This window comes from Ranitomeya variabilis, chromosome 4 (assembly GCF_051348905.1).
Source record: "Ranitomeya variabilis isolate aRanVar5 chromosome 4, aRanVar5.hap1, whole genome shotgun sequence".
Lineage (NCBI taxonomy): Eukaryota > Metazoa > Chordata > Amphibia > Anura > Dendrobatidae > Ranitomeya > Ranitomeya variabilis.
In genome coordinates, this window is record NC_135235.1 from 463,056,565 (window position 1) to 463,077,767 (window position 21,203).

At 44.8% G+C, this 21,203-nt stretch overlaps 1 protein-coding gene across 2 annotated transcripts in view; it reads left to right on the forward strand.

Moving 5' to 3' along the window:
- PCIF1 (phosphorylated CTD interacting factor 1) overlaps window positions 1-21,203 on the forward strand; it is a 128,862-nt gene that overhangs the window by 15,063 nt on the left and 92,596 nt on the right. For both annotated transcript variants that reach the window (XM_077251689.1, XM_077251690.1), the window contains exons 4-5: window positions 19,613-19,747; window positions 19,838-19,941. In XM_077251689.1, coding sequence (XP_077107804.1) covers window positions 19,613-19,747; window positions 19,838-19,941 — 239 coding nt within the window. The remainder of the gene's footprint in view (window positions 1-19,612; window positions 19,748-19,837; window positions 19,942-21,203) is intronic.

The following is a 21,203-nucleotide window of genomic DNA, read 5'->3' on the forward strand; positions in this document are numbered from 1 at the left end:
GCTTCCCTGCACTGACTGTGAGCGCCGGCCGTAAAGTGAAAGCAGAGCACAGCGGTGACGTCACCGCTCTGCTTTGGCCGGCGCTTACACAGGATGCAGGAGGAGTGCAGGGAAGCGGACACAGGCACCGGAATGTGAGTATGTGTTTTTTTAATTTTACGATTAAGCTGGTAACCAGGGTAATCATCGGGTTACTAAGCGCGGCCCTGCGCTTAGTAACCCGATGTTTACCCTGGTTACCCGGGGACTTCGGCATCGTTGGTCGCTGGAGAGTTGTCTGTGTGACAGCTCTCCAGCGACCACACAACGACTTACCAACGATCACGGCCAGGTCGTATCGCTGGTCGTAATCGTTGGTAAATCGTTTTGTGTAACGGTACCCTTAGTCACCTGCAGTGGACAATTTGATGATAATAAAATTGCCACACCTCCTCTATTGTTATTTTTAGCTGAATAGGACACGGGAAAAGAATTAAGTGCAAACTTAAATATGCCTGTTTTATCATAATGGGTCTCCTGTAAAAACGCTATATTGGCTTTCTGAGACTTCATCTCCTGCAAAGTAAGCGTCCTCTTCCCAGAGGAAATAAGACCCCTTATGTCAAGTGATACTATGCGAGTCATGATGAAGAGGCCAATGTGTGTCTATTTCATATACGCTACTCACTCGTTTAGGAGACCCTGAGCTTGTCTCCCATCTGAAGCCTCCCGATAGATAACGATTTTCCAGACCCTCCAAGAATTCCCTCAGCTTCTGCCCAAGAAACTCTGCTAAAGCAAATGGAGGGGGTAGAGAAGGAAGGAAAAGAGAAAGACATACAAAAAGGAAAAAAAGTGCAGACTAGTGTAGTAAAAACCATAATTTCCTGGAAAAAACTCCTGGCTTGGGGTTACTCCTGAAGAAAATGAGCCCACTAGCAATTCGATTAGGAAAACTTAACCCCAGGAATATTTACCTAGGGGGCAGAGCCCAGAGTTTAACCTGCGCAAGGAGGAGAAAAAACACAAAGAAAAAGAAACCCTTTCCAACAGAACTGTCCAGAGTTCCCACAGGGTTATAATGCTTACAACTTGAGGAAACTCTGCATGACATAGAAACAGCTCTACACCTATCTTAGCTAACATTGTAGGAGTATACATGTACCGGCCAGTACTTCTAGAAAGAAATAAGTGAGTACAATAAACCCAAAACCACATGGTAAGAAATAAGAAGCAAGAAGCATTAGTGCTATCCAACATGATTTAAAACAAACTCAGCGAGGTCTAGCATGAGGTAGTCCCCTCCTGTCGCCCTTGTCTCCTGGTCCCCTCTGCTCCCTTGTTCTTTTTTGGTTGCAGACCGGAGATGGTGCCTCCTAGGGTATATGGGTTTCCCAGTGTTTAATTTTGGGGGGCTGTAGTCCCACAGCTTCACAAAAAAACTGGTAAATCCTCCAGGGTATGCAATGTCGCAGAAATTGCCTCCCATCGAGCAGTCAGGGCAGAAGGAAAACCCCATCTATAAGGTATTTGGAGATCTTTTAGGATGTTTAATAGATGTTTAAGAAGCCTTCATTTCTGTAGGGTAATACGAGACAAATGTGGAAACAACTGGATTTCAGTACCCAAATATGATATCTCCTTCTGAGACTTGGCCTTTGGCATAATCTTTTCTTTCGTCTCATAATCATGAAGACAACAGATGATGTAACGTGGGTAGTCGATCCTTTAGGCTGCAGAGCACGATGAGTCCTGTCAGAATTAAAGATCGGTTGGAGAATTAGTTAAGGATTTTCCTGGTCATTAGGCTCTGGGATACCTCTCACCCTAATATGAAATCTCCTCCCCTATTATCAATATGTTCTAGATGAACCTGGAGGTCTCTTACAGTCTTTTGTTAACTGGTGCAGTTCAGCTATATGATATCTATTGATCCCCCTACAGAATACTGCCGGTCAGAAGCTGCAGATCCTGTCACACACAAGCTATCTCAGACCTGCTCGTGTCCTTGACCTATTCTATTAGGGATTTGAAGTCCTCCTTAGGGGGAAAATGTGATAGGAATTTCCTCCATGGTGCTGGAGGGAGGTCGCCAGCTAGAACTTCCTCCTCCTCAGAAGAATCCCCAGTAAAATCACTACAATCCCCCTCATTATTGGTATTATAAGATGTTTGGGAGGAATCCCTGAAAGAGAGCGTGTCTGCTATGCCCCAGTCCGCTCTAATCTTTTTCAGGGGGGTTTTCTTCGCTCTAGGTAATAAAGAGGGCCCAGGGGCAAGATGCTGCAAGGGATTGGAGGGAGAGCTGACCTCCAGACTCCTCAGGCACCGAGCTGCCATCTTGCAGGCTGCGTTGTACAGGTGGGCCCCGTTCATTCAGCCCATCGCGAGCCTGCCGCTGCTAAGGGACAACTCCCATATGCCCATCCTCGTTACCCCATCCAAGCTCATCCTCTACGGCCACGGGCAGCAGCTCCCCCGCATCCAGACCCCCGAGCCAACTGTCCTCCTGCGTGACGACTGTCTCATCGTCTCAGCATGATAGTGCTTTGAGCTTAATTAACCCCTTAATGACCACCAATACGTCATTTAACTGACTTGAGATATAAGAGAATTGCCTCCCCATACAGGTGACAATCCTGCAGCTGTCAGTTGTGCACTATAGCTGGCAACTTGCTGTATAAGCCATTATCAGTGTTTGCACCGTCCAAATCTGTTTAACCCCTTAGATGCTGCTGTCAATAGTGACTACTTCATTATAAATGGTTAACAGAGTGTGGGGGCTTCCTCTTTATCCCAATTGGTGCCCTCAGATCATGCTTTTGTGGTCCTGATGTTTGCCGTGGCAATTCATGACCAAATAGCGGACTTAGAGTCTGCTGGCTATAGTAATCTGTTCAGAAGTTAGAGGCATTTAGGTGGTAAAAATACACATTTTCATTTCTGTCATACCACTTTGCATTAATTCCTGTAAAGCACCTGAAGGGTTAATAAACTACCTGACTGCGGTTTTCAATATGTCAGGGGGTGCTGTTTCTAAAATGGTATAAGTTTTGGGGTTTTCCCAATATATGGGACCCCTAAAGTCACTTCAATCATGGATAAGTCCGTAAAAAATAAATTTTGTAAATTTCCTTAAAAAAATGAAAAATTACTGCTACATTTTTAAACCTCCTAAAATGCTAACAAAATAAAATAACATTTTATAAATGGTGCTGATCTAAAGCCGACATGTGGGAAATGTTATTTATTAATGTTTTGCTATGGTATGACTATCTGGATTAAAGGGATAATCATTGAGAGTTTTAAAATTGCTAATTTTTTTAACATTTTTCTCAAATTTCTGATATTTTTTTTATAAATAAACACAAAACATATCAACCTAAATTTACCATTATCATAAAGTATAATGTGTCATGAAAAAACAGTCTCAAAATCACTGGGATTTTGTTGAAGCATTCCAGAGTTATTACCACACAAATTGACACTGGTCAGATTAAAAAAAAATTTGCTCCGTCACTAAGGGGTTAAAAGCAATGCCTGGTGGGAGCAACTCAGACAAGGTCCTCTCAACATAGCATCCCAGACACAGCCCCTCTTATACACATTTTAAGGTTATGGAGCTATGTTAGATTTTTTTTTATTCCAGAAATCTCTATTTTCTGTGATATCCTTTCTCTTTGAGTTATGCAGTGATCATTTGTCCTAAAATAAGACGGTACAATTCATGCGCAGAGATCACCGTAAACTCTTTCTGTCCAAACTCCTTCTGAACGTACCCTAAGGCTACGTTCACACGATCCGGATTTTGATCCGGATCCGTAGCGGATTTTCAGCTGCGGATCCGGATCAGTTTTCCATGTTGGTTACAGTACAATGTAACCCAATGGAAAACCAAAACCGCTGTGCTAACGATCCGTTTTTCCGCTGGAAAATCCGCGCGGATTTTCCAGCGGAAAAAAGAAGTAGCATGTCAATTCTTTCAGCGGATTCCGCACCGGTTTTCCAGCAGCTCCAATAGGAAACTGCTATTGGAAACCCGCAGTGGAAAACGCTGAAGAAAAAGGATCAGAAAACGCAGCTCAAATTCACTGCGGAATTTAGCTGCCGTTTTCCAAAAACGGGCAGGAAAAAAAAAGGATGGAAATCCTGATCGTGTGAACGTAGCCTAAGCCTGGAGCACACATTGCAGATTCACAGCTACATATCTGCAGCATTTCCGCATCAAAAACCGCAAGTTGTTCCATGCGGATTTTGTTGTGAATTTCACCTTCTGGATTGCAAGAGTGAAGCCCACAATAAAATCTGAAATTCCAGATTGTAGATGAGATATCTCAACTCATTTACTTAGCTGATTTCCTATTTTGCATTAGGGTATGTACACACGTCAGGATTTCTTGCAGAAATTTTCCTGACAAAAACCGGACATTTCTGCCAGAAATCCGCGTGCGTTTTTTTCGTGTTTTTTTGACGAGTTTTTTGTGCGGTTTTTTTTTTTTTTGCGGTTTTTCCCAATGCACAGAATAGCGGGAAAAAAGCAGAATATCCGCAAAATTAATGAACATGCTGCTTTTTTTACCGCAATGCGTTTTTTTGCAGAAAAAAAACGCATCATGTGCACAAAACATGCAGCATGCATTCTAAATGATAGGATGCATAATGTATGCGTTTTTAATGAGTTTTTATCGCGAAAAAAACTTGAACATGTGCACATAGCCTTAGAGTGTGTGTACATGTGGTAGTGCATCCTGTGGCAAGGAATAATTTTTGAATTCAGTTTCTGGTTAATGTGGTAAATGCAGGTGAACTATTTTTTTTTTTGTGATTTGCAATTGCTAACTCTTGAAACCATGGAAATTTGTAGGAAACCAATGTGTGGTTTTGCCTTCAGTTCCTTGCGACAATTTGCATAAATACATGTTTAGGCTTTTCATATAAATGCCCTAAAAATGCTACCTGCATAATTGAGAATTCGCCATTTTTTTACCTTTAATCATTACTTGCATTTGCAGTGAAATGTGTGTGTGTGTGCATAGAAGGATATGGGGATATTGTTTTTTATTTAAATGCATGTATTTGGACTGAAATAGTTTCTACAAATGGTTTCATTAAAAAATGGCACCATTTGGCTTCTAGATGCTGTTTCCCTGCTCATTACTCAGTGCACAATGGATCTGTCAGTCAACTTGTTGTGACAGGGAGTTTGTAACTTTTATCTATCTCTCTGAGGTAAGAGTCAGACATCAGTATTACTCACATGGGGATCACAAACGCAATACTTGGACTGGCCGGCGGCTCTCCCGACAGGACCTTGACTGGATAAATTTCAATGCAGCTGTCAAGCTTGGATCAGGACAACTGCTGGCTAGTCCGAGCATTGCAATCCCCTTCCTAATTATGTTGACTCTTCCCTGAGACAAATCAGAGTTTCAAATACCCCATCAGATCGCTCCCACTGATGAATTATTCGATAATGCAAATCTGCAGCCAACAATTAACAGTACAACCCAGAAGCTATAGAGGGCGAATGGTGCAAAATCTTTTACGAAACTCAACTTTAAAGGGAACCTGTCACCAGGATTGTGCTCAGTAACCTACAGACAGTGTCAGGTCGGCGCAGTTACACTGATTAAAATAATACCTTGGTTGATGAAATCTGTCTTGTTGTTTTATCTTTTATTTTCAGTTTTGAGTTAATTATATGCCCATGCCCCGGGGCGATCTGGGGGGTGGTCTTCATGTGGTTCTCTGATTAGGTATTCATCAGTATAGCTTCTGATAGGTCACTGATCTGTCAGTGACCTGCCCTCTAGTCTACATAATGAATATTATATACTAGAAATAGGCCCGATGCTATTGCATCAGGAGTGCGTTTGAAATGAACAATTGGCTGAGCCGCCCGCCGGGATTCAAATCCCCCGGCTCGGCGGGGGATGTGAATCCCGAGCCGCTCATTGGCTCAGCCGGCGGCAGCTCAGCCAACGAGCGGCGCTGCGTGGCTTTGAGCGGCGCTGCGTGGCTTTGAGCGGCGCTGCGTGGCTTTGAGCGGCGCTGCGTGGCTTTGAGCGGCGCGAGATTCAAATCCCCCGCCAAAGCCGCGCAGCACCGCTCATTGGCTGAGCGCCCATGGCGCGGGATTCAAATCCCCTGCCCCGCCGGCTGAGACAATGAGCGGTGCCTCGCGGGATTTGAATACCTCGCAAAGCCACGCGGCCAGGGGCTGCTCAGCCAATGAGCGGTGCCACGTGGCTTTGGCGGGAGATTTGAATCCCGAGCCGCTCATTGGCTTAGCCAGCGGCAGCTCAGCCAGTGAGCGGTGCCGTGCAGCTTTGGCGGGGGATTTGAATCCCGCGGCGCTCAAAGCCGCGCGGGATTCAAATCTCCCGCCAAAGCTGCGCGGCACCACTCATTGGCTGAGCGCCCCTGGCGCGGGGTTCAAATCCCCCGCCGGCTGAGACAATAAGCGGTGCCTCGTGGGATTTGAATCCCACGCCAAAGCCTGGGGCGGCTCGGCCAATTTGATTTGAAGTGGATTTGAATCCCGCGCCAAAACCGCACGGCACCGCTTATTGGCTGAGCCAATGAGTGGTGCCGCGCGGGATTTGAATTCCCCTCCAAACCTCAGCCGGCTCAGCCAATGAGCAGTGCCGCACGGCTTTGACGGGGGATTCAAATCCTGCATGGCACCGCTCAGCCGGCGGGGCGGGGGATTTGAATCCCGCGCCGCCCCTGGCCGCGTGGCTTTGGCGTGAGATTGAAATTCCACGCAGCACCGCTTATTGGCTCAGCCGGCGGGGGATTTGAATCCCACGCCGCTTAGCCAATGAGCGGTGCCGCGCTGGATTTGAATCCCCGCCAAACCGCGCGGGACCACTCATTGGCTCGGCCGGCGGGGAGGGGGGATTCGAATCCCGCGCCGCTCATTGGCTGAGGGGCCAGGGGCGGTGCCACGCGGCTTGGCGGGGGATATGAATCCCGGCCGCCATATCGGAATACCCATAACTTGTAGAACGGCTAATCTGTATCAGTTTGTAATTGTTAGTTTGCTTACTGTAAGTGATATCTGTAATTTAGTTTGCTTACTGTAAGTGATATCTGTAATTTGTATGTAACCCCTACTCATGTACAGCACCATGGAATCAACGGTGCTATATAAATAAATAATAAGAATAACTTGGGTGTTCCAATATGGCGGTCAGCATAGTTCTTATGCGAGCGGCACCGCTCATCTCTCGGCTGCGTTGCCGCTGACCTCCCTGCGGAGGGAGATGACCTCTCCCGATGGAATAGCGGTGCAGTTTTTGTCACTTCTGGCCGCCGTGGATTGTGGGATAGCGTCACAATCGCTGGAAGCTGTGACAGAGCCGATTGGCAATTATATATTAGATACATATTGGGGAAAAAAAACCTTCCTCTGTGGCACCGCTCATTGGCTGAGCTGACCGCCGAGATTCAAATCCCCTGCCCCGCCGCCTGAGCCAATGAGCGGTGCTGCACGGGATTGAAATCACCCGCCAAAGCCGTGTGGCACCGCTCATTGGCTGAGCTGCCGGCGGCTGAGCCAATGAGCGGCGCGGGATTCAAATCCCCCACCAAAGCCGCGCGGCACCGCTCATTGCCTCAGCACCCCTGGCACGGGATTCAAATCCCCCGCTGGCTGAGCCAATGAACGGTGCCTCGCGGGATTTGAATCTCCCGTCAAAGCTGCGCGGCCAGGGGCGGCTCAGCCAATGAGCAGTGCCGCGCGGCTTTGGCGGGGGATTTGAATCCCGCTCTAAAACCGCACGGCACCGCTCTTTTATCTTAGCAAATGAGTGGTGCCGTGTGGGATTTGAATCCCCCTCCAAACCTCAGCAGGCGGGCGGCTCAGCCAATGAGCGGTGCTGCGTGGCTTTGGCGGGGGATTCAAATCTTGCACGGCACCGCTCAGTCGGCGGGGGATTTGAATCCTGCGCCGCTCATTGGCTGAGCCACCCCTGGCCGCGTGGATTGGGTGGGAGATTCATAGTTTTCATATACTTGACTGGATCTTGGCTTCTCTTGATTCAGGGAAAATTTTATGCTAATAAATGCTAAAAAATTATTTATTTACACAATTATAAATATTGTAATTGATGTCTATGTATGAACACACTGACGCTTAGTAATAAGGATAACAATTTTCTTAGGATGACGATAATTTGAAGAAACTTATTGTATATTATATAGTCTACACAGTGCCGCTGAAAAAGATCACTCTGAAGTGCACTGCTCCTGTGAGAGTTGTACAAACCCATATGTTTATTACTGAGCTCGTAGGACAATCTGCAAGCACATTTCTGTGCAGTTCACAGATGTGTTCTGAGCAGTATATGGGGGGCCTCAGGACCAGGACCCCACAAATCGGCATCACTTTGCAGACCCTACAATATATGGAGAGCCGTCAATTCGCAGACACGGTGTTTCGGGCTGTTGACCCTCGTCAGTGTGAATCATGAGAACTAATTTGGCTAGATGAGAGGCTCTGAGAAACTTTGCCCCTAAGACCCCAGTCCAGAGCCTCTCATCTAGCCAAATCAGTTCTCGTGCTTCGCACTGACGATTGCCAACAGCTGAAACACCGTGTCTGCGAATTGAGATACTGATTTGGCTTTTATCCTAAGTCATATTGCATGACTCGTTAAAGGGTTGATTGTGACTTGTAGGATCGCTACTTCCAACAAGTGGCACTATAGAGTTTAAGTCCTCTTGTTCTCTGAAGAGGCAATTTGCAGTCAATTCAGTGAGTCATCTGTGTAATTTAGGACAAGTCCACCAGAGGAAGTGATGTTATTTATAGCCGCTATCATGGTTTTCCGATTTGGTGTGATCCATATTTGGGGACGCCTTTTCATTCTTTTTTTTTTTTTTTTTACGTTAAATGTTTGCATTTGAGGTTAAAAATCATTTTTGCAATTGGGTTTCATTACAAGTTTTGCACCTTTTGGCTTTAAAAAGGCTCTTTGTTTCACTGCACATTCAACTTTTATGTGTTTTATGGGTCATAAATCAGCTGAGAGGACCTCAGAAAACACAGATACGAGTTACAAGTAGTGATGAGCGAGCGTACTCGTTGCTCGGGTTTTTTACCGAGCACGCTCGGGTGACCTCCGAGTATTTATTCATAAAATCATTCAGCTGCCACGATGACAACGAAATCTCCGAGCAGTCATAAATACTCGGAGGTCACCCGAGTGTGCTCGGGAAAACCCAAGCAACGAATACACTCGCTCATCACTAGTTACAAACTCTTCTGCAAACCATCCTAGCATGCTGACTGAAAGACTGTCAGTTAAGGCCAGGTTCACATTGCGTTAACAGCAGCCCGATCAACACATATGTTAACGGGCTGCTGTTAATGCAAGTGCCGACATTCCATCGCGCTAGCACAGATAGAGCTAGCAGATGCTCTATCTGCGCTAGCGGTGACGGACCCGGAAACGCTGCAGCCCATGTCCGAGGGTCCGTCACTCAATGACGGCACATCGCTAGCACACGCCCGACATAGGAAGTAATGGCGGCGTTAACGGACTGCGTTATGCCGCGGTGTAACGTAGTCCGTCTAACGGACGCCTGCAACGCTATGTGAACCCAGCCTAACTTATTCTGCAGCCTGCAATTGACAGTGTAACACTGAGGCTAAAATAGACAAAAGATGCAACATTTTTCATTAAGCTAAATTGCAAAAAATAATTTTGGCGCGAAATACATGCTTGTAAGCTTAAAAAAACCATCTTCACAACCCCTGGAAAATAATGACTTTTTTTTTTAACCCCTTCATGACCCAGCCTTTTTTGACCTTAATGACCTCGCCATTTTTTGCTATTCTGACCAGTGTCCCTTTATGAGGTAATAACTCAGGAACGCTTCAACGTATTGTAGCGATTCTGAGATTGTTTTTTCGTGACATATTGGGGTTCATGTTAGTGGTAAATTTAGGTCGATAATTTTTGCGTTTATTTGTGAAAAAAAATGGAAATTTGGTGAAAATTTCGCAATTTTCAAATTTTTAATTTTTATTCTGTTAAACCAGAGAGTCATGTGACACAAAATAGTTAATAAATAACATTTCCCACATGTCTACTTTACATCAGCACAATTTTGGAAACAAAATTTTTTTTTGCTAGGAAGTTATAAGGGTTAAAATTTGACTGCGATTTCTCATTTTTACAGCAAAATTTACAAAACCATTTTTTTTAGGGACCACCTCACATTTGAAGTCAGTTTGAGGGGGTCTATATGGCTGAAAATACCCAAAAGTTACACCATTCTAAAAACTGCATCCATCAAGGTGCTCAAAACCACATTCAAGACGTTTATTAACCCTTTAGGTGTTTCACAGCAGCAGAAGCAACATGGAAGGAAAAAATATACAAAGAGAAAAAAGGAGTACAAAACTGCCCATGTATAAAAAGTATATCAATTATTTATTAGTTATCAATATAATCATAAAATCACCACATACATGATTATAAAAAGATTTTTTCAAAGACAAAGAAATATATAGTGAAGGACACAAAACAGAAAAAGGTCTGACACAATTGCATATATCACAGGACTGGGAAGTCAGAGATCATAGTATATATTCCATATTACACCGCTATCTAACCACCATGAATCAAAGTAAAAAAAAAGCATAATGCCAATGTGGCTATATCCCTATACACGTGACTGAGGTGTAGGCAGTGCAAATCCTTATATCAAAATATAATCTCACCCAATTTCGTCCAGGCAATAGGTCAGACCACGCAGCCTCAACGCGCGTTTCGCGCACAGCCCCCTGAGGAAACGCGCGTTGGGGCTGCGTGGTCTGACCTATTGCCTGGACCAAATTGGGTGAGATTTCTCCTGAGTACACCAATACCTCACATGTGGGGGTAAACCACTGTTTGTGCACACGGCAAGGCTTGGAAGGGAAGGAGCGCCATTTGACTTTTTGAATGAAAAATTAGCTCCAGTCGTTAGCGGACACCATGTCGCGTTTGGAGAGCCCCTGTGTGCCTAAACATTGGAGCTCCCCCACAAGTGACCCCATTTTGGAAACTAGACCCCCCAAGGAACTTATCTAGATGTGTGATGAGCACTTTGAGCCCCCAAGTGCTTCACAAAAGTTTATAACGCAGAGCTGTGAAAATAAAAAAATCATTTTTCTTTCCTCAAAAATGATTTTTTAGCCCGCAATTTTTTATTTTCACAAGGGTAACAGGACAAATTGGACCCCAAAAGTTGATGTCCAGTTTGTCCTGAGTACGCTGATACCCCATATGTGGGGGTAAACCACTGTTTGGGCACACGTCGGGGCTCGAAAAGGAGGGAGCACCATTTGCCATTTGACTTTTTGAACGCAAGACTGGCTGGAATCAATAGTGGCGCCATGTCGCGTTTGGAGACCCCCTGATGTGCCTAAACAGTGGAAACCCTTCAATTCCAACACTAACCCCAACACACCCCTAACCCTAATCCCAACTCTAACCATGACCCTAATCACAACCTTAACCCTAACCCCAACACACCCCTAATCCCAACCCTAACCTCAACCAAAACCCTAACCACAAGCCTAACCCTAATTCCAAGCCTAACCCTAATTCCAAGCCTAACCCTAATTCCAACCCTAACCCTAATTCCAACCCTAACCCTAAGGCTATGTGCCCACGTTGCGGATTTGTGTGGGAATTTTTCCGCACCGTTTTTTAAAAATCCGCAGGTAAAACGCATGGCGTTTTACCTGCAGATTTACCTGGGATTTCCAGTGTTTTTTGTGCGGATTTCACCAGCGGATTCCTATACAGGAACAGGTGTAAAACGCTGCGGAATCCGCACAAAGAATTGACATGCTGCAGAAAATACCGAGTTGTATTTTCCGCACCATGGGCACAGCAGATTTAGTTTTCCATAGGTTTACATGATACTGTAAACATGATGGAAAACTGCTACCAATCCGCTGCGGATCCGCAAACAAATCCGCACCTTGTGCACATAGCCTAATTGTAACCGAAACCCTAACCCTAATTGCATGCAACCCTAACCCTAGTGGAAAAATAAAAATAAATATATTTTATTTTATTATGTTCCCTACCTTTGGGGGTGATAAAGGGGAGGGGTGTTTTACTATTTTTTTTTTTAGGTTCTATCACAGTGATCAACATGTACCTGGAGTGAATCTGCCAGCCGGCAGATCCGGCGGGCGCATTTTGGAAGATGGCGGCGCCCCTAGGAGAAGACGGAGGGACACCGGGACTCGGTAAGTATGGGGGGTGGGATCGGACAGATATTGATGCGGAGGGCAGGTCGCGGGGTGGAGGGGAGAGGAGAGCGCGGAGGACAGGACGGAGGGGTAGGAAACACTGGCGGCTGCAGATCCCCGCTGTCAGTCGGTGGAGGGGTCAGATCGGGGTCTCCAGCCGTGGCCGATGATATTGCAGCATTGGCCGTGGCTGGATTGTAATATTTCACAAATTTTCATGGGTGAAATATTACAAATTGCTCTGCGAGCGATTGTAGCCACGGGGTTGGGGGGGGGGGCGGGGTGTTGTGTTTGGCTGTGGGGCGAAGCCACCACCCCATGACTCAAGTACCACTCCCCTGTTCCTGCAGGTCGTGTGAAATTTCAGTTAAGGCTACTTTCACACTAGCGACGCACGGCGAATTGCGTCGTTGCGACGTACCGACGCAAGCAGTGAAAGCGCCGCACAACGGGGGCAGCGGATGCTGTTTTTCAACGCATCCGCTGCCCCATTGTGATGTGCGGGGGCGGAGTTCCGGCCGCGCATGCGCGGTCTGATAAGACGGTCTCGACGCACCAAAAAACATTACATGCAACGTTTTTTGGTGGCGACGGACCGACGCAACACGACGCAACCGTCCCACTACGGTTGCGACGTGTGGCACTGCGTCGCTAATGCAAGTCTATGGAGAAAAAACGCATCCTGCAAGCACTTTTGCAGGATGCGTTTTTTCAACAAAGCGACGCATATCGACGTGCAGTGCACGATGCTAGTGTGAAAGTAGCCTAACCCTTTCACCCGATCTGCAGGAACGCGATCCTGGTCGGATTGGCACCGACTTTCATGACGCCTACGTGGCGTCACAGGTCGGGGATGGGTTAATTAAAGGGGTTTTCCACTACTCCCCATACTAAAAATCGCTTAGATCATGATTTGTAAGGGGATTTCGGATGAATTGGTCAAAACCATAAGGCATATATATGCGAGTAATAATATTGTTTAACAAAAAAATTGTAGGGTCTACTAGGCATGATAATGACATGAGTTCAGTTGGTTCCCTTTCAGACTTAAATATATAATATCATTGTTGGGTGCATGGTGCAAATTAATCAATTTATCAATCAGTCATTTCATTTATATACAAGAAAAGTGCTTTGAAGCGTCCATTTAATGTTCCAAGGTTCAGTCAACATACAATTCATTATACATAAAGTGCACAGTGCTTGTCACTAAGAAATAAATATACTTGCAGAAAAATGCATGTCCTAATTAGAGGTAAAGTTTTATCTCTGCTTCTTCCAAGGGATGAAAATAATACAATAATTGTTATTACTGTTATGTATGCTAATGGTTTTGACGAATTCATCCAATATTCCCTTACAAATCATGGATGTTCTCATTTCTTTTTAAACTGTCTTATTTTATATTGTAAATATTATATGATTATAGAAATACCTTTTGGTTAAAGGGGTTTTCCCACGAGCAAAATACATTTTAATTAATAGATCTTGAAATAATAAGTTCCACAATTAGATGTTACAAAAAAAGTCCCTGTGCGAAGATCATAGGGGAGGAAGCAAAGGAGAGTATATAGACAGGACAGCAGGGGATCACAGCTGATTATTTCTGTGAGGTAAAACGCTGCTTAAAAACAGGTAGGGAAATGTTTTACTTCACACAAAGAAACCTATGTGATCCCCCTGCTGTAATGTCTGTGTACACTATTTTGCTTCCTTCCCTTGCTCAGGAGCTGTGATATGATCAGACCATGTTCCTGTACGTTCATACACAGCCAATACACAGTACACAGCAGGGGCACATTTATACGATTATCTCAGCACAGGAACATTTTAACACATCCAGTTATGGAACTTATTATTCTAAGATCTGTTGTTTAAAGGGAACCTTTCATATATAGTCTGTCGACATTATAGGATTAGCCTTTAGCCCCCCTTCCTTCAAGATTATTAGCCATTTCCCACCCAACTCAGTCTGACTAGTTTACAAGTTAATAGGGGTAGGCGGTACATATACAATGTGCAATGTGTTTTAACCAAAATGTTAGAGTGACCCTTAAGGAGTACATATCTCATGTCGATAAAATACTTGTCAAAATTAAAATCCTCATCTGATGAGGATGAAGGAACCACAGCAGCAGCACTGTCAGGACCCAAGTCCTCTTGCTCTTGGCCGTCCTGTAGCCCACTCAGCCTAACTGCTACCTCAATCAAATCTTATTTTCCTTTAGTAAGCTGTTGATCATCCAGCAATATACGATGACTCGGGTCCACATAAACAGCTGCCAGAAGAATTTTATTTTCTAATAGCAGTGTGTGATTAAACCTCCTCTTTGGGACAGGCAAAACAACAAGTTCTTCCACTCCTTTATAAAAATGCCAGGAGTTAAATCCTCAGCTTGCAACTTTTTAGTCACTGTAAATGGGTGATGAAGCAATTCCTTCAATTCAGCCACCTGTGTCCATTGACCTTCATGTAGTTTTACCTGAGGGTTGGCCCTATCTACGAGGAAGGGCTTCAGCTCAAGCAATCGCTCAATCATTAAATAGGTGCTGCCCCACTGAGTGGCATGATCCACAATTGCCCTTTTTCCAGCACGTCTCTTCAAAATGGAATCAATTTTAGGGGTTCTGGCAGCAATAGCCAATTTCCTCACTTTGCTAATCAAGAGTTCCAGCATGTCCCTCTTGCAGAGTATCTCTTAAGGCTGAGTCACACATAACGATATCGTTGCAACGTCACGCTTTTGGTGACGTAGCAACGATCCCGCTAACGATCTCGTTATGTGTGACAGCGACCAACGATCAGGCCCCTGCTGGGAGATCGTTGGTCATTGGGGAATGATCAGGACCATTTTTTGGTCGCTGATCACCCGCTGTCATCGCTGGATCGGCGTGAGTGACGCCGATCCAGCGATGTGTTCAATTGTAACTATTTACCCTGGTTACCATTGTAAAAGTTAAAAAAAAAAACAGTACATACTCACATTCTGATGTCTGTCACGTCCCCCGACGTCCACAGGGTTAAAACTGCTTTCGGCAGGAGCGCTGCTAATGCAAGCGCTGCTGCCGAGAGCTTCCCTGCACTGACTGTGTCAGCGGTGAAGTCACCGCTGTTACTGCCGGCGCTGACACATTCAGTGCAGGGAAGCTCTCGGCAGCAGCGCGTGCATTAGCAGCGCTCTTGCCGAAAGCAGTTTTAACCCTGTGGACGCCGGCGGGGGACGTGATAGACATCAGAATGTGAGTATGTAGTGTTTTTTTTTTTTTACTTTTACAATGGTAACCAGGGTAAATATCGGGTTACTAAGCGCGGCCCTGCACTTAGTAACCCGATGTTTACCCTGGTTACCCGGGTGCTGCAGGGTGACTTTGGCATCGTTGAAGACAGTTTCAACAATGCCGAAGTCGTTCCCCTGATCGTTGGTCGCTGGAGAGAGCTGTCTGTGTGACAGCTCCCCAGCGACCACACAACGACGTACCAATGATCACGGCCAGGTCGTATCGCTGGTCGTGATCGTTGGTAAGTCGTTTAGTGTGACTCCAGCTTTACTGCCAGCTGCAGCATGTGCACAACACAGTGCATGTGATGAATAGGAAAGAGGTGTGAAGCAGCTTCAAAAAGATCATCTAATTGTAAAGAATCATTTTGCTGTTCTTCTGTAGTAATATCTGTGCTGAATCACATTCCAGAACACACACAAATATATGTCCTCATCGATCCTGTTACTGTATTTCCGAATTTGAGATGTTAGAAAACATTTTTTCCCCTTATATTTTATGTATAGTGCAGTGTTCCCCAACTTCGGTCCTCAAGAGCCACCAACAAGTCATGTTTTCAGGATTTCCTTAGTATTCCACAGGTGATTGAATTCTTTCCTGTCCAGGTGATGCAATTATCACCTTTGCAATACAAAGGAAATCCTGAAAACATGACCTGTTGGTGGCTCTTGAGGACCCGGAGTTGGGGAACACTGGTATAGTGTATATAAGTCATCAGAGCAGCTAATTTCTCCAAACATGAGCTTTTTTTTTTTTTTTAAATGTATGCAGTCCTTGATCAGCCGGTCGAGGGTGCATACTGCTGTGTGAGATGTGAGCACGTTGAGCATTTGGAAGCCCAGATTCTGGATCTAAATGTGCAGCTGGCAACACTGAGATCCATAGACAATATGGAGAGGAGTCTTCTGCTCACTGAGCAGACGTTCAATGGGATAGATGAGGGGGGGAATGGTAGGATGGAGCTGCAGGACAGTGAAGTAGCTAGCTGGGTGACATTCAGAAAGCGGGGTAGAGGGAAGAGTGCCAGGGAGGCTAGTCCTGATCTGGCACACCCCAATAAGTTTGCTAAGTTGGCAGATGAGGGGGGTGCCAGTACAGGGGTAGCACTGCTGCAGCCAGGCATGTCCTCTGAAAGCCGGAGGAGTGACTGCTACAGTAAGGAGGGAAATAGGAGAGCAGTACAGGCCAGACTGGTGCTGGTAGTGGGGGACTCAATTATTAGGGGAACAGATAGGGCAATCTGTCACAAAGACAGGGATCGTCGGACGGTGTGCTGCCTACCTGGCGCTCGAGTCCGACACATCGCTGATCGGGTGGACAGATTACTGGGAGGGGCTGGTGAGGACCCAGCGGTCATGGTGCACATTGGCACAAATGACAAAGTTAGAGGTAGGTGGAAGGTCCTTAACCCTAGAACGCATATTGGGGGCCTTTTAGGCCCCCATGCTTACATTTTTGCTATTATCTGCAAAATTACTTTAGTTAGAATTTTGAAACTCCAGGTATTCCTCAAGTATGTCGTTGTTGATAATATCCAGTTGTTCATATAATTTTTTTCATAGGCATTATGGTGTAACAATGCTTGTTTGGTGAAAACTACATCTGTACGAATTGGGGGCCTTTTAGGCCCCCACTATTTTTATCATGTTCTCAGTAGTGTTTGTGTCTCAAGTTACTTTAATCCTGCTTTCCTGTTGACTCCAGAAATTCTGAGATGAATGTAGGCTTTCCTTCCCTGTGTGTTTATTTTTCCCCCTTATCTGTAGAGGAGGAGCCTCACTACTTATCATCTCAGCTAAAAGTCTAGGACAGACATTTATAGGACATTTCATAACTTTCCCAAATTCTTATGAAAAAAATATTCCCCACATACTGCATTGAACTACTGTACCCAGTTTATTATATATTTTAGGAGTCAGTCCATTTTATACCAACTCCGACTCCACAGCCCTGGTACAAACCATGTTCAAGGAATTAATATGGTGTAAACAGCATGCTCGAATAAAACTACAAACTCTCCAGTGGAATAGCGATGAGTGTGCTTCACCTGAACATGAAGCTTACAGTTAGCTTCCATATTATGGCCATCTAGGATGAAGTATAACAGCTTCAAAATATAGATCCATATAAAGATAGGAGTTAAAAAGCCTGTGGCCAGGTGGGAAATGTGCATGTAATACAGATGCTAAAATGTACCCACATTGCAGCAAGGCACACTACAACCCCGAAAACAGCATTTTGTAAACCCAGTATCCCAGCTGATTATGGTATTGATGCAGAAAACTAAACTATTAAACACATGAGATAAACTGAACTGCAAGAATGTTCTTTAAATATCTTTAAAGTGGCCCTGTCAGCAGCCCCTCACCCATATTAGATACTGACTCAGCTTACCCTGTATGGGCATGTACATGCCACATAGATTTCAGCGAATCGATAAGATTGTCTCTATAAGAAGATTTCTTATGTGTCCAATAAGCATCTATACAGATTGCCATAGAGGTCCTGCCACAAGTTAGAGCTAGAAATAGAAGTGGAAATAAATATAACGCAATAGAGTTTGCTTCATGGAACCGAAAATTCTCTACCATTAGGGCCACTCTGTGGTTGCAGAATCTTTGGGACTTCTATACCACAATAAAATAATTTTATCACGAATAATCACAATTTGGTGCTGGTTATTAACCTATCATCTTCCAGTTTTCAGACAAGTTATGATAAGTCACTGCTGGTTCAATTTCTTTACCTTTTCTCTATTTAAAAAAAAGGAATTCTTCTCTAGGGACAATCCATCTGAGTTAAGCCCCCGTCTCACTAAGCGAGATCGCTAGCGAGATCGCTGCTGAGTCACAAGTTTCGTGACGCAACAGCGACCTCAGTAGCGATCTCGCTATGTGTGACACGTAGCAGCGACCAGGCCCCTGCTGTGAGATCGCTGGTCGTGTCGGAATGGCCTGGACCTTTTTTTGATCGTTGAGGTCCCGCTGGGTAGCACACATCGCTGTGTTTGACACCTTACCAACGACCTCGTTGACGACTCAGACACTGAATCGTCATAATAGCTCCCATGTGAGATCGTTGTACAGGTCGCTACAGGTCGCTGGTGAGATGTCAAACAGTGAGATCGCAGCTGCGATCGTTAGTAAGATCTCACTGTTTGACATCTCACCAGCGACCACATAGCGACGCAGCAACGATCCCTGACAGGTCGTATCGTTGTCGGGATCGCTTTAGCGTCGCTAAGTGAGACGGGGCCTTTAGACGTTTCCTTAACAATAAGCTGACCATGACAGCCCGCTCCTGTACAGAGCCTCTGCAATCGGCTGTTTTCTGTGGTGGGGAAATGTGATAGTAAACATTTAGCGCTACCACTGTGTAAATTACATAGTGCTGATGCAAATCACTGGTTTGTCCGTGTAATGCAGGCCAGGTCCTTCAGAACGAGAGAGGTTTCTTACATTGGATCATAACTGGCTAAGAGATGAGGATCCTTAAAAGAGGACAATTATTAACTCAAAAGTTCCAAAAGGATGAGCGCCATTCATGTTGTGCACGCTGCCAAAACAACCCAATTTGGGTGTCTTAAACGAATTTTGAATTCATCCTATAGTGGACAACCCCATGGAGCCGAATATTTGCAGCAAAATCCTTCTCTAAAGTTTTTAAAATTGTCTGGACATGGCCTTAGTGTTTTTGTGAATTAATGATACATATACTTATATTGTAGCAAGTTTCAGTTGAAGCACAGGTGAGTTGAACACAATGCATTGTCAGCTTGTAAGAACAGATTATAAAGCTTTTATAGCTGGGAGTGTCTTTTGGGCAAGCCTGTATGTGTTATCTATACTACTGAGCGTCTGCTATGTAAGGCTTAGTATTTCACGAATGGATTGTTTTTGTAGTTTAGTTTTTTTCATTGCTGGTGTTTAAAACCTCTTAGTATTTTTTATTTAATATTCAAGAAGTATCAGGAGCCACTGGAATAGCGTCCTTAAAAAAGCAGCCTTCCTTCAAGGAGATGTATGTATTGAATTTTACACCTGCGTGACTGAAGAGTCTTCTTCCAACACAATGTTTTGTCTTTTCTGACAGTCGGATCCGCTTGGCCTTAATGCAGCGCCGGTGCCTGCAGGAGGAGGAATGCCCACAACACCCAAGGATACAAAACCCACAAAGAGGAGATTTTCAGAGGATCTGGCAGTTACCGATCTCCCAAAAAAGCTCAAAGTTAGTAATTCCTACTTATGTTGTGTGGTGTGAAAGAAGCTTCCTTTTAGGTTTCATTGAGATTGACTTTTATCTCTTACTTCTCTATAGGTGGAGACTACTCCTGTAACCACGCCAACTGTGCCATGTTCGCCAGCTGTCCCAGGGGTATCTTTGGAAGAAAAGCAATTTGCAAATCTGATAAAAGCCACAGAGTGAGTTACATTTTTAGGAAATAATGTATAGGGAAAATGAAAGTTTATAGGGTTGTAATGAATCATTAAAGGGATTTTCCCATGAGCAAAAGTTTATTTACATAACTAGATCTTGGAATAATAGACATTACAGCATGGGATTTCAGATGATTCTTTCTGTGAGGTAAAACATTTCCCTGCCTGTTTTTAAACAGTGTTTTACTTCACAGAAAGAATCAGCTGTGATCTCATGCTGTAATGTGTGTATACTCTCTTTTGCTTCCTCCCCTGCCCAGGAGCTGTGGTATGATCAGACCATGTTCCTGTACGGTCAGACACAGCCATTACACAGTACACAGCATGGCACATTTATAAGATTATCTCAGCACAGGCATATTTTATTTATACACATCCAATTGTGGAAATTATATTCCAAGATCTATTGTTTAAAGGGAACCTGTCAGCCAGATTGTGCACAGTAACCTACACACAGTGTCAGATTGGCGCCATTATACTGATTAAAATAATACCTTGGTTGATGAAATCTGTCTTGTGGTTGTTGTGTAATCTTTCAGTTTTGAGTTAATGATATGCTCGTGCTCTGGGGCGATCTGTGGGGAAGCCTTCATATGGTGCTCTGATTAGGTATTCATGTGTATGGCTTCTGACGGGTCACTGGATCCCTCATTGACCTGCCCCCTAGTTTACATAATGAATATTCTATATGTCTTGGAAAAAAGCAGATCATTAACTCAAAACTGAAAATAGAGATGAAACAGCAACCACAAGATGGATTTAATCAACCAAGGTATCATTTTAATCAGTATAACGACACCTACCTGACACTGTCTATAGGTTACTGTGCACAATCCTGCTGACAGGTTCTCTTTAAAATTAACTTGTGTTTGTAAAACAACCATTTAACCCCTTTCTGACCTTGGACGGGATAGCTCGTCCGAAGTCAGATCCCCTGCTTTGATGCAGGCTCCGGCGGTGAGCCAGCATCAAAGCCGGGACATGTCAGCTGTTTTGTACAGCTGACATGTGCCCGTAGTAGCGGTGGGTGGAATCGCGATTCACCTGCTGCTATTAACTAGTTAAATGCCACTGTCAAACGCTGACAGCGGCATTTAACTAGCGCTTCCGGCCATCGGCAGGAAATGCGTTCATCGCTGGCCCCCGTCACGTGATCGGGAGTCAGCGACAGTCGGCATATCAACCAGAGGTCTCCTTGAGACCTCTATGGTTGTTGATGCTGGATTGCTATGAGCGCCACCCTGTGT